At 39.2% G+C, this 14515-nt stretch overlaps 1 protein-coding gene across 1 annotated transcript; it reads right to left on the reverse strand.

Annotated features, from left to right (window-relative positions):
* Positions 1-5259: 5259 nt before the first annotated feature.
* Positions 5260-7257, reverse strand: LOC131640789 (uncharacterized). Its single transcript, XM_058911170.1, has 3 exons — positions 7120-7257; positions 6367-6876; positions 5260-6159 (listed from the first exon to the last, which is right to left on the reverse strand). The coding sequence occupies exons 1-3, from the start codon at positions 7255-7257 to the stop codon at positions 5260-5262; spliced, it is 1548 nt and encodes a 515-aa protein (XP_058767153.1).
* Positions 7258-14515: the final 7258 nt, after the last annotated feature.

Genomic DNA, 14515 nt, shown 5'->3' on the forward strand with positions numbered 1-14515 from the left:
TTGAGTATTTATACCACATACTATGCATAGGCCAAAATGGAAACAGCAGAAAACCAAATTTAGTAGCGACAGGTCGACCTGCTCTCTGCATAGGTCGACCTATTGAATGCTTTGCACCTGAAAAATGAGCCATGTGTGACACTTGCGTCGACCTGAAGGGTCGGCGTGCGCATTCCCGTGAATTCCCCAAAAGGCCATGCGTCGACCTAAGGAAGCAATGCGTCGATGCATTCTATTCTTGCACTTGAGTAGCCAAAGTTTGATGCGTTGACCTGAAGGGTCGGCGTGCGCATTCCCGTGAATTCCTCAAAGACCCAATGCGTCGACCTAAGAAAGTAATGCATCAACGCATTCAGCCTTCACCTGAATTTCTTCACAAAGGGTTGCAATAGGTCGACCTATGATGTGTGTGAGTCGACCTATTGGTGTTTTGTGGCCAAAAATGCCTGTCTTGGTTGCATGTGCTCGATTTCTATGATTCCACTTAAGTTGCGGTTGATTCACAATATTTTGACAGCATGAAAACAACACCTTGCCCTCACATACTCCCCCTTTTTGATGATGGCAAAATTTGTGAATCTTTGTCGAGGTGTTGCTTGTCTGATATGCACGCTCCCCCTTTCTGTATGCTCCCCCTTTCTTGGTGCGTTTGTTTTCCATTGCTTGTTGATTCACTCAGTTTTTCTCCCCCTTTGACAACATCAAAAAGAGACAGGTAATATTATACATATATGGCGGAATAACATAACTCAATCTTGATCATTACTAAGCCCTTTTGCAATCTTAATCATAAATCACTCATTCACATAAAACAATGCTTAATGATAAAATAACAGAAATATAACATAAATAGCTAAACGCATAATGAGCACATAGCTCAATTCAAATCCTTACACAAACACAAAAGTACGGTAGAATTTTGTCCAGCATAAGATAAAATGAAGTCACAAATTACAAAAAATGTTCATGACAATATGGAAATGGTGAATGCAAAAAAATCAAAAGAGAACGCTAGGCATTTGCATCATCATCTCCTTCTTGAGCCGATGGTGGTGGTTGAGCCGAATGAACTGGAGGAAATGGGTAGTGTTGCATGAAGGCACTTGTGAAGGAGGAGATTTGGTTGCTCTGTGCATCCATCATACCATAGAGCGTGTTGTACCTTTGCTCTTGAATTGTGGAGTAGGCTGTAAATTGAGCACCTTGCTCAATGACACGAGTGGTCACAGTGGTTAGGCGCTCATTCATCAAAGTTTGATTTTCAATTTGTTGAAGACGCATAGCCTCCATCAACTGTGTAATGTTGGAGCCGGTAGTTTGAGCACCCACATCTTCATCTTCATCTTCACCTGCAATATCTTCCTCTTCATCAATGTTCATTTCATCCTCATCTTCTCTATTGAGATCCAGATTGTTTCCTCGTAAAACAACACCATAGGCACCCGTGGTGCGGTTGTAAAAGAATCCCATCATATTCAGTGTCTTCTTTGTGAATTCTTAGTCAATGGATATGGTCTTCTTTGGAAGCCGCTGAGATGGAATGTTGACTCTATTAAGCACCCATTGGATGAGATGCATATCCGATAGCGGTGCCTCTACCTGATTCCTTTAATTCAAACATGCGCTTCACAATAAAATTGGGCCAATTGACCGGAATTCTGCTCTTGATCAACCAAACCAAGTACACTTCTTGTTGGTAAACACGAGAATATCCACCTTGTTTAGGTCGGATGATTCGTGCCACAATCCATTGTAGAATTCTGTCAACAATGTTTAAGTGACCTGTAGCAGCGGACCGAGGAAACAAATTGCTTTGAACTATATGGTCAGCATGAGGGCGCCTCAACATGTTGTTCATAGCAACATTATAGTCAAATTGGGTCAACATGTTTGTATCAGTTACCGTGACGGCATTCTCACGGAGTGGAAATAGACCCAATTGCCTCCAAGTGTTGTCGGTGATGGCGTAAGTGGTTGTACCCATCTAAAAGTTGAAGGAACTTCCTTCGAAGTGTCCTTGCATACCATTGTAGAAAAATCTTACCAAATCCTCATTGTACTCATGGCTTAGTTCAAGAAAAGTACCCAAATTTTGAACTTCAAGTAGTTCCGTTACCTGTTGAAGATGAAGTCTTCGTAGAGTTCCTATGAACAGCATGAATTGTTTGATGACTTTTCGGTTTCTGAAATGAGAAGAGTAGGATTCCACAAGAGCATCAGGAATAAGAGACAAAGCATCCTCAATGTCTGGTTGTGGTTGAGAAGATGAGTCCTCTCTGCTTGCTCTCTTTGTCAATGTTTTGTGGGAAGCCATGGATAAGTGAGAGGGAGGAGATGAGTAGTGCTTAGGGTTTGAGAGAGGAGGTCGACGCAAGGAGAGGAAGGAAGATACTGAATTTGCTTTGTGTTTCCTTTTAAAATGTAACCTAATTTTGAAATTCTGCGAACGATGCGTCGACCTATGCAGTGGATGCGTCGATGCATTAGCCTTAAATTTTTAAAATTTATTTTTGAGTAGGTCGACTCACATAAAGAGTAGGTCGACCTAAGGCTTGCAAATTTCAAAATTTGGCTGTATGCAATGAATGTATGCATGTTATGACCAAATCTTGCATAGAGTAATCATATAGATGAACAATTTTCAACTTTACCATAGTGATATATTAGCATGAAGTGAATTTAAGGTTAAAATGATATTACCTTTATACAAGGGAGATGAGTAACAAGCCCTCACATATCTTTTAATGAACACTTCAAAAGTTGTGAGAGCATAGATAATGATAATAAATAAAGCATATGCAACTACTCATAGTTGCAACCTATCCGATATATCAAGTACGCCAAGTTCCCTACTGCCCCTGTTCAATCTTCTTATACCTGAGGATGTAGATTGACTTGTGTACCTGTCGCAATTTGAAGGTAAAAGAGGATTGAACACTAGAATACCCAGGAATTTTCCCTAGCTGAAGCAGGGACTTTTGCCGGAGACGGGCTTAAAGATGCCGTCCAAGTGTTAGAAAAGGTGTGTGAGACGGGCTTAAAGATGCCATCTGACCTGGATAAATACGAAAGTCAGGATAAGTCGTACGTTAGACTATATCCGAGCTTGCAGTATTAAAACACGCTTGTCGGAGATGGGCTTGAAGATGCCATCAAATGTTTGAAGAATTGTTTGTCTAAAGCAGATGCTTTTCAGACTGGATCACATGCATTGATTGTATCTGAAGAAGAGATGAAGTAATGTCTTACAGAAGACTACTTGGAGAGGTTCTTGAATAAATAGATCATTGACTGATGTGAAAGAGATTGGGCTTTAAACAAAGCTCAGGAAGAAGTGTCTTGTAGAAGATTAACTGAGAAACTCCTTGAAAGGGCAGTAGATGTCTTAGAACATGTTGGATAAATATGTTAAAGAACATTACCTAAAAAGGTGGAGATATGTCTTACAGTAAACTACCTAAAAAGGCTCCTAGAAAGGATACGATACGTCTTAAACAAGACTACCTAGAAAGGCTCCTACAAAGGGTATGATATGTCTTAAAAAAGACTACCTAGAAAGGCTCCTAGAAAGGACAATAAATGTCTTAAACAAGACTACCTAGAAAGGCTCCTACAAAGGATATGATATGTCTTAAAAAAGACTACATAGAAAGGCTCCTAGAAAGGACAATAAATGTCTTAAACAAGACTACCTAGAAAGGCTCCTAGAAAGGATATGATATGTCTTAAACAAGACTACCTAGAAACGGTTCCTAGAAAGGATAATAAACGTCTTAGAGAAGACTACCTAGAAAGGTTCCTGGAAAGGGTATGATACGTCTTAAACAAGGCTACCTAGAAAGGGTTCCTAGAAAGGATAATAAACGTCTTAGAGAAGACTACCGAGAAAGGTTCCTGGAAAGGGTATGATACGTCTTAAACAAGTCTACCTAGAAAGGCTCCTAGAAAGGATATGAATCATCTTAGAAAAGATTACCTAGAATGAAATTCTGGACTCAGACACGCGATGTCGAACAGGATGTCACGACATTACTATCTGAATGCTTTTAAACAAATGAACAAGAAGTAAACAGAATAACAACACAAGAAAGTTGTTAACCCAGTTCGGTGCAATCACACCTACATCTGGGGGCTACCAAGCCAGGGAGGAAGTCCACTATAAGTAATATCAATTAAAGGTAATACAGATCAAGATTACTCCTTTCACTTAATATCTACCCAATGCAACTTCAATCTAAAACTACTTAGATCAGAGATCCTACTCACTCCCCCTCAATCACAGCAGTGATGAAAAACACTCTACGAATAACAAAAGAAGACACACTTCAAGGACACAACTTGATCTTGCTTAAAAGCTTTAATCAAGTACAATAGTACTCTTGCTTAAAAGCTTCGAGTACTTCTTACAACTCAAACCAAAACACCTAGACCAAGACAATCATCATGATGATTGTTTGGCTTACAAGAAGGCTAGAACGCAAAAACTTAAAACAAAGAACTCTTAAAGCTTCTCAATACAAAAACCCTAATCTGGTCTGCAGCTTCTTCGTAAAATATATAGCCTTCAGAAAACGCAGCAGCTGGGCCTTGGATCCAAATTAGTTTTAAACCTAATAAAACTAATTTCCATAAATCAAGGAACTAAAAATAATAACCATCAAAGACGTCCTTGAATCAGATCAGAATCCAACATTTCCAAATAAAGCGCATAGGATCTTATCAGATCACATAACCATAAATAGTAACAGAAAAGAACGTAACAGCTGCGAATGTCATGACATCGGCCTTGACATCAGGTAAAGGCCTGCATAAGAAAAACTTCACAACAGTAGAATGCATGTCATGACACAAGATTTGACAAGATAGAAACACAATGAGTTTTACCAAAAATTACAGCCAATCAACAACATCTACAAACTCCCCCTTTGGAAAATTTTTGGCTAAAACACTAATTGATGTACCCAAACAGATATCAGAGCATACACAGCAGCCAACAACAGAAAAATAAATTCTGTAAGCAAACAACTGCCAGCTTGATTAATCACCAGAAATCTAGAAAACATCTATTTAATCAACTGTTACAGAATACCACTTGTCATTGTCAAGGAGAACCAGGAAACAACCAAAATATAAGAAAACAACAATACAACCATATCCATCAACCAAAAAGATCAACAACAAAAAAAACCAAAACCACCAAAACAACCATTACTCCCCCTTTTTAGCCACAAAAGGAGCCAAACACAAACAGAATCAGAGCTAATCATCAGACCCATCATTGTCTTCATCACTAGAGCCACCAGTATTGTCATCACTTGAGCTACTAGTCTCTTCATCAGCATCACTACTCCCAGTATCCTCAGAGCCCTCACCATCCTCAGCCTCTTCCTCAGCCCCACTATCAGCACCTTTATCTTCATCCATATTGTCACCATCCCTTCCACCAACAAGATCATCATCTGTAGACTGCTCAAGACTTTGGATGAGCTTTTCAAGCTTCATCTTCCTGTTGTCCAACTCCTTACAAGTCTCTTTCAGCTCAGCAATAAGAAGGGCTTTGTTCACAGACTTGCTGGGTTGTGATGTCCCAGCAGATGTCATGTCATTAGACCTCTGGAGCAGCTTGTAGTGAAAAGACAAAGCACTCTCCGTTTTACATACAGAATCTTTACTTTTCAGAATTCTAGGGTGTTGCTTGAGGATTATCCCACATATCAGGGATGGGAATGCAATGGGGAGCTTGGTAGCAGAGGTACCAGCATGCCTCATAGTTTGATCAAATATGTAGGTCCCATAGTCAAATTTTGTCTTGGTTCCCACTGCATAAATGAATTTACCTAGGCCAACAGCAATGGTAGAAGTGTGATTGGTAGGCACCCAGTTTGCAGCACCAATTTTGTGCAGCAAGGCATACCTGCCATTCAAAAGACTAGTAGACAATTTACTCTTTATGGGCCATTTCTTGACCTTACCACCAGTGATAACATTGCATACTTCATTGTCAGTTACTTCAAGCTCAGGTTGAGCCTCAACATCTCTACCTAGATATAGGTTGATAACAGCAGGGGAAAAATCTATACACTTTCTTCTAACATACACCTTATCAAAATCATCAGTTCTTCCATCACCACAATCTTGAGACAAATTCACAATAAATTCCTTCACAAGCATTTCATAGCACTTTGAAAAATGAGTAACAGTCTTAATCAAACCTGCAGACTTGATGAGCTTCATGACCTCTTGACATTCCAGAGCATCATTTGCTAATTCTCTTTCTAGAGCCAGCCTTCTTTGATAAACAAACTTCCACTGGATGGCATTTGAAGCATAGTGCAAGTAAATGTTGTCCAAGGGTACATCACGAACCTTTGTGGAGGATTTTGTGACAGCAATCTTCTTCTTTGATGGGATGTCAGGGACATCACTTAAGACATCGTCTTCAGGGGCAGAAACACTTCTTTCCTTCCTCTTCTTCACATCAATCTTGCTCCCAGTGGTTGAAGGTTCAGCAAGGACCTTCTTGATCTTCTTTATAGTGACCTTCTTTTGATGAGTAACTTGAGGTTTGGAGAAATCTTGATCACAAACCTGTTTGCCCTTACGAGTCTTGACTCTATGAGAGATGCTAGAGATGAGCTCATCATCAGCAATGTCAATAGAATCATCCAGATCATCCAGATTCACCACATCATGCACAGTAGGGCCTTCATTAAGAGTTTCTTTAGAAGGAGCAACAGGAACCTCTTCAGCTTTCTCAGGTTCAAGAACCTCAGCATCTTTAGTACCAGATGTTTCAACATTGATAGCTTCAGATGTCTCAACATCTTTGGCACCAGGGGTCTCATCATTGTTATCAACAGATGTCTCAACATCATCCTGATCTTTGCTAGCATCATCTTGATCATCTTGATCATCTTTGCTGTTCTCAGAGGCAGGAATTTGGGCTAGAGGAACAGATATTCCATCAACCTTGTGCCCTTCATTCAAGATTCTTGTGACAATACCTGCGATCGCATTGTGAACATAAGTAGAGCCCTCTCTACCCTGAGCAGAAAAGGTTTCTGGAACAGATCCACCAGTTGATTTTCTTGCATGCATCTTTCTTGGTAGACTACGAACAGGATCGGTAGCAGGAACAGTGTTCAATGGCACAACATTCAACACAACATCTTGATCACTCACCACATTTGGTGCCCTAGATCCTGATGCTGTTCCAGAGGGAGGAGACGATTTCTTTGAGGGAGAACTCTGAGACATGGTGAGAGAAAATGGAATGCTGGGGAAAGGTCTGTGAATGCAACGACACAGAGAGGTAGCGTGAGTGCTGAAGATAGGTTTTGGGGGAATGGAAACCGTTTGGACAAATTGTAAAAGAGGGGGAAAATACACTTTAATGTGTAATGATAGCAAATATTTGGAGAGAGAAATAATGTTGGCCCCACACCCGGTTAATTGCTATAATCCTTCACAAAGACAAATGCCTAGTTTACTTCTTAGATTTTCAAATTGATTTGCATCCAAGGCTTTTGTGAAAATGTCAGCCAGTTGAAGATTTGTAGCAACATGTTCCAAGGCAATTATTTTATCCTCAACAAGATCTCTAATGTAGTGGTGTCTAATATCAATGTGCTTGATCCTGCTATGCTGAATGGGATTCTTTGAAATGTTAATGGCACTTAAGTTGTCACAATATAATGTCATGACATCTTGTGTGACATTGTATTCTGTTAACATTTGTTTCATCCAAACAAGCTGAGAGCAACTACTTCCTGCTGCAATGTATTCTGCCTCTGCAGTGGATAAAGACACACAATTTTGTTTCTTGCTGAACCATGAAATAAGATTATTCCCCAAGAAGAAACATCCTCCTGAAGTACTTTTTCTGTCATCAGCACTTCCAGCCCAATCTGCATCACAATATCCAGTGAGAATAGGTTCACACCCATGAGAGTAGAGCATTCCATACTCATAAGTACCATTCACATATTTCAGGATCCTCTTGACTTGGTTGATATGACTGATCTTTGGATCTGCTTGATACCTAGCACACACCCCAACAGCAAAAGCAATATCAGGTCTACTGGCTGTGAGATACAGCAGGCTTCCTATCATGCTTCTGTATAAACTTTGATCAACACTAGTTCCCTTTTCATCTTTGGACAATTTTAAGTGAGTATGAGCTGGTGTTCTTTTGTGAGTAGCATTTTCCATTCCAAACTTTTTGACAATGTTTTTAGCATACTTACTCTGAGAGAGAAAGATTGAGTCTTCCATCTGTTTAACTTGCAGCCCAAGAAAATAAGTTAATTCTCCAACTAGGCTCATTTCAAATTCTGATTGCATCTGATCAACAAAATGTCTAGTCATCTTGTCTGACATCCCACCAAACACAATATCATCCACATAGATTTGAGCAATCAGGATCTTTCCTCCTTCATCTTTAACAAAAAGAGTTTTATCTATCCCTCCTTTCCTGTACCCATTACTAGTAAGAAACTCAGTTAGTCTCTCATACCAAGCTCTAGGGGCTTGTTTCAGGCCATAAAGAGCTTTTCTTAGTTTGTACACATAGTCAGGATGGTTTGGATCAGCAAAACCTTTAGGTTGCTCCACATAAACTTCCTCACTCAAGTATCCATTCAAGAAAGCACTCTTCACATCCATCTGGTATAGTTTGAATTTTAGAATACAAGCAACTCCTAGCAGTAATCTAATTGACTCAAGTCTAGCAACAGGAGCAAAGGTTTCATCAAAGTCAATTCCTTCAACTTGAGTGTATCCTTGAGCAACTAGCCTTGCTTTGTTTCTGATAACAGTTCCCAGTTCATCTGACTTGTTCTTGTAAACCCATTTTGTTCCAATGACATTAGTACCTTTAGGTCTTGGTACCAGCTCCCATACTTCATTCCTTTCAAACTGGCCTAGTTCTTCCTGCATGGCATTAATCCAGAACTCATCTGTTAATGCTTCCTTAACATTCTTAGGTTCAATTTTTGACACAAAACAAGAGTTTGAAGCTAGTTCTCTTGACCTTGTAGTAACTCCACTGTTGAGATCTCCTATAATAAGTTCACTAGGATGATCTTTTTGAACTCTTATAGATGGACTCTTGTTAGGAGGTTCAGTCTCAGACTCTGTGATAGTAGGACTGCAATCATCTTCTCTTGTAGATCCTTCAGCTGTGATATCCCAGAATGTTCCGACATCTTCTGTGACATCTGCTTGATTGTGGACATCATCAACCACAACATTTATGGACTCCATTATTACTCTGGTTCTTGAGTTGAACACTCTATAGGCTCTACTGTTTGTAGAGTAGCCCAGAAAGATCCCTTCATCACTCTTGGAATCCATCTTCCTTCTGTGATCTCTATCAGCAAGAATGTAACACTTACTACCAAACACATGGAAGTATTTGACAGTGGGTTTTCTTCCCTTCCAGATCTCATATAGGGTGGTAGAGGTTCCTTTTCTTAAGGTAACTCTATTATGGACATAACAAGCAGTATTCATGGCTTCAGCCCAGAAGTAGATAGGAAGATTCTTAGCATGGATCATAGCTCTGGCTGATTCTTGAATGGTTCTATTTTTTCTTTCAACAACCTCATTTTGCTGTGGAGTAATAGGGGATGAAAATTCATGATGTATTCCTTCAGAGGAGCAGAAATCAGCAAACTTTTGATTCTCAAATTCCTTTCCATGATCACTTCTAATTCTCACAACACCATTTTCTTTTTCTCTTTGAACTCTTTGACACAGGTCCTTGAAAACATCAAACACATCTGACTTTTCTCTGATGAAGTTTACCCAAGTGTATCTGGAGTAGTCATCCACAACCACATAAGTATATTTCTTTCCTCCAAGACTTTCCATTTGCATTGGTCCCATCAAGTCCATATGGAGCAGTTCAAGAACTCTGGAAGTGGTCAGATGTGTAACCTTTGGATGTGACATCCTGGTTTGTTTTCCTACCTGACATTCACCACATATTCTTCCTTCATCAATTTGTAGCTTAGGAATTCCTCTCACAGCTTCCAGAGAAATAATCCTTTTCATACCTCTTAGATGAAGGTGGCCAAGTTTTTGGTGCCACAGCTTTGCTTCTTCTTCTTTAGAACATACAGTTGAGTAGCTGGATTCATGGGACACCCACAAGTAGCAGTTATCTTTGGATCTGACTCCCCTCATTACTACTTCCTTTTCTTCATTAGTAACCACACACTCAGCTTTAGTGAAGTTGACTTGGTATCCTTGGTCACAGAGTTGACTGATGCTTATGAGGTTAGCAGTCAGGCCCTTGACCAACAAAACACCTTCTAAATTTGGCACTCCTGAACAGTCTAGTTTTCCAACTCCTTTGATTTCTCCTTTAGCTCCATCACCAAAGGTTACATAGCTAGTAGAGTGATTCTTGATATCAACAAGCAGATTCTTGATTCCAGTCATGTGTCTGGAACATCCACTGTCAAAATACCAATCTTCTTTGGCTGAAACTCTAAGAGATGTATGGGCTATTAAAGCCATATTTTTAGGTTTCCATTGTTGCTTCTGGATGGGCATGATCTGCTTAGGTTTGTAGTAAGGAGCTTGATCTGGGTATCCATATAATCTGAAGCAAAAGGGCTTAATGTGTCCAAATCTTCCACAGTAATGACATCTCCATCTTTGAAACTTTCTCTTCATTTTACTTTTGTCTTGATGTTGAGTCACATGTTTTGACATTGGTTTCAACATCTCAGTTTCAGGTTTAGCTCTGCTACTATCTTGGGAATGTTTCTTTGCACCAACAAATCCTATACCAGACATATCTCCTGAACTTTTTCCAATCTGCAAAATCTCCTTCAACATATCCGAGCCACTGTTCAACATTTTTACAGATTTTGACATCTGATCAAGTTTGGATTGTAACATGATAATTTCACTGTTTAGTTCAGATATAGTTTTACTAAGTCCTTTGTTATCAGCCTCCAACTGAACTATGTATTTCTTCTGCTTTTCACCTTATTGACAACTTTCAGCACTTCTGATACACAGCTTTCTGTAGGAGGCTGCCAGTTCTTCAAAGGTTAGCTCATCTTCACTAGAGTCTTCATCAGAATTACAAACCCCAATAAGGGTTGTGACATGTTTGGCTGATTCTTCTTCAAAGTCACTCTCAGAATCTTCATCCGACCAGGAGACTGACAATCCTTTCTTTTGTTTCTTGAGATAAGTAGGACATTCAGCTCTAATATGTCCATACCCTTCATATCCATGACATTGAATCCCTTTGCTGTGATTGTACTTTTCTTCTGGTTTTGCTCTTCTGCCAGAGTCATAAGATCTACTGGTGTCAGATGAGATGTTCTTGGCATTAGGTCTTGGCTTCTGATCCATTCTTCTCATTATTTTGTTGAATTGTTTACCAAGCATAGCTATAGATTCAGATAGATTCTCTTCTCTACTTTCCTCTGCTTCTTCTTGAGAGTTGGACACAAAAGCTATGCTTTTGTTTTTCTTTTCAGAATTGTCACTGATCCCCGTCTCAAAGGTTTGAAGAGATCCAATTAACTCTTCTATCTTCATTTTGCTGATGTCCTGTGCCTCTTCTATAGCTGTAACTTTAATATCAAATCTCTTAGGTAGGGATCTAAGGATTTTTCTCACCAGCTTTTCATCAGACATTTTCTCTCCCAAAGCTCCTGAGGTATTAGCAATATCAAGTATATTCATATGAAAATCCTGAATACTTTCATCATCTCTCATCCTTAGATTTTCAAACTTCGTAGTTAGCAGTTGAAGTCTTGACATCTTCACTTTGGAGGTGCCCTCATGAGTAGTCTTGAGGGTATCCCAGACATCTTTGGCTAGTTCACAATGATGTACTAGTCTGAATATATTCCTGTCAATTCCATTGAATAAAGCATTTAAAGCTTTAGAGTTGCCAAGCGCCAATGCCTCCTCATCTTTGTCCCATTCTTCCTCTGGTTTAAGAGTTTTCTTGCCATCTTTATCAGTAATGACAGGATGTTCCCATCCTTTGTTTACAGCTCTCCATGCTTTACTATCCACGGATTTCAGAAAAGCCACCATGCGAGGTTTCCAATAATCATAATTGGAACCATCCAGAATGGGTGGTCTAATCACAAATCCACCACCTTCTTTGTCCATAGTACCAGAAAATACTGTCCCTAGATCTCACCCAGTAAAAAGAGGCAGGGTGCCTGCTCTGATGCCAATTGAAATTCTGGACTCAGACACGCGATGTCGAACAGGATGTCACGACATTACTATCTGAATGCTTTTAAACAAATGAACAAGAAGTAAACAGAATAACAATAAGAGAAAGTTGTTAACCCAGTTCGATGCAATCACACCTACATCTGGGGGCTACCAAGCCAGGGAGGAAGTCCACTATAAGTAATATCAATTAAAGGTAATACAGATCAAGATTACTCCTTTCACTTAATATCTACCCAATGCAACTTAAATCTAAAACTACTTAGATCAGAGATCCTACTCACTCCCCCTCAATCACAGCAGTGATGAAAAACACTCTACGAATAACAAAAGAAGACACACTTCAAGGACACAACTTGATCTTGCTTAAAAGCTTTAATCAAGTACAATAGTACTCTTGCTTAAAAGCTTCGAGTACTTCTTACAACTCAAACCAAAACACCTAGACCAAGACAATCATCATGATGATTGTTTGGCTTACAAGAAGGTTAGAACGCAAAAACTTAAAACAAAGAACTCTTACAGCTTCTCAATACAAAAACCCTAATCTGGTATGCAGCTTCTTCGTAAAATATATAGCCTTCAGAAAACGCAGCAGCTGGGCCTTGGATCCAAATTAGTTTTAAACCTAATAAAACTAATTTCCATAAATCAAGGAACTAAAAATAATAACCATCAAAGACGTCCTTGAATCAGATCAGAATCCAACATTTCCAAATAAAGCGCATAGGATCTTATCAGATCACATAACCATAAATAGTAACAGAAAAGAGCGTAACAGCTGCGAATGTCATGACATCGGCCTTGACATCAGGTAAAGGCCTGCATAAGAAAAACTTCACAACAGTAGAATGGATGTCATGACACAAGATTTGACAAGATAGAAACACAATGAGTTTTACCAAAAATTACAGCCAATCAACAACATCTACATAGAAAGGTTGATAAACGTCTTAGAAAAGACTACCTAGAAAGGTTCCTATAAAGGATGAGAAATTCTTTGAATTATCTTTGGAGAAAGACCTGGAATGAAGCATCAGAATCGTATTTTTGTCTTGAATGAGCGTTAAGATTGAATTGTTGATACAATAGTCTTTGCACTGTATTTGGATGATAATGTTCTTTTGATTGTGGAATGACCTGAAAAGGCAAAGTAAGTTTTATGCAATGTCATGATGCATGTATTGGTGAGGTTCTCGAAATAAACGAGAATGATGAATGTTTTGTATGTATTGTGAATGATGCAAGGATAGACTATATAGTCAAAGCATATTGGTAGCTTTGTATATCAATTGCTGGATGAGAAAATAAATCTCTGGGTATTGCTGGAGATACTAACAAAGTGATTGAGCATTCCTGTCTTCCGTTCGAGGATATCCAATTGGGGATTTTTGATCACCGCTTGGGGATGAGAGTAACTTGAGTGATTTGATCCTGATATATCCTGGTGACAAGAGAGAAGAGTAATCTACTAATGTATTATCTGTTTGAGCTCTGCTGTGAGTGTCAACTTTTAATAGGGATTGTGAGTTTGAACAACCCTGTTGGAGAAGAAGATTGTGTCAGAGAACCGGTACTGTCGGAGATATAAACTCCGTTGGGGAACCACGTTTTTGTTGGGGAAGAGATTATTTGAAGATAACTTCTTGAGAATTTCTATGTGAACACTGCTCTGTGGGGAAGGTTCCCAGGGATTTCAATTTTCATTACCTCATGTTTTTGAGTACTTGCTGTTGGAAAACAATTTTTAACCATATATGGTCCTTCGCTTGTGGGAGTCTACCTGTCCCTGACTTCAGTAACCTGGTATGCTTGATGTTTGAGATTACTGGAATTTGAACTTCGAAGGAGAGAAAGATACTGACATCGCCTGATACTAGTAGCTAAACAGCTCTCGCTGAAAATTGTGACTGATGCAACGTGTCCCCAGTGATGGACTAGCTTTTTCTGTTTGTTCGGCGTCTTTGAGAGATTTTATGAATCGCGGCACGATTTCCCCTGGTAGGTGGGATAATAATGTATCATGCCCCTTGTATATACAAGCTTTTAGCATACTGAGTTAAACGTACAAGACGTCTATGCATTGCATCTATCGGGATAACTTTTAGTCATTAGTCATAATTCATGCAGATTCTTCGTGATGTCAAAGATTTGAAATTATGTAGACAAAATTGTTTTATAATGACACTTATAAAAATGCAATGCATATGTCTGTCTTGAAGTTTAAAAATGTTTTTGGTAAAACAAAAGATGTAAGAAAACTATATTTGTAAACACATGATATCAACTCAGGATT

The sequence above is a fragment of the Vicia villosa genome, unplaced genomic scaffold (genome assembly GCF_029867415.1).
Source record: "Vicia villosa cultivar HV-30 ecotype Madison, WI unplaced genomic scaffold, Vvil1.0 ctg.003318F_1_1, whole genome shotgun sequence".
NCBI lineage: Eukaryota > Viridiplantae > Streptophyta > Magnoliopsida > Fabales > Fabaceae > Vicia > Vicia villosa.

Excerpts from the sequence above, each read along its gene's own strand:
- LOC131640789 (XM_058911170.1), bottom strand. The coding sequence starts at position 7,257 with ATGTCTCAGAGTTCTCCCTCAAAGAAATCGTCTCCTCCCTCTGGAACA. Across the intron at positions 6,877-7,119 it reads CTGTTCCTGCTACCGATCCT|GATGATGTTGAGACATCTGT; the intron begins GTTCGTAGTCTA and ends AGCAAAGATCAG. Across the intron at positions 6,160-6,366 it reads TCACAAAATCCTCCACAAAG|GAATTTATTGTGAATTTGTC; the intron begins GTTCGTGATGTA and ends ATGCTTGTGAAG.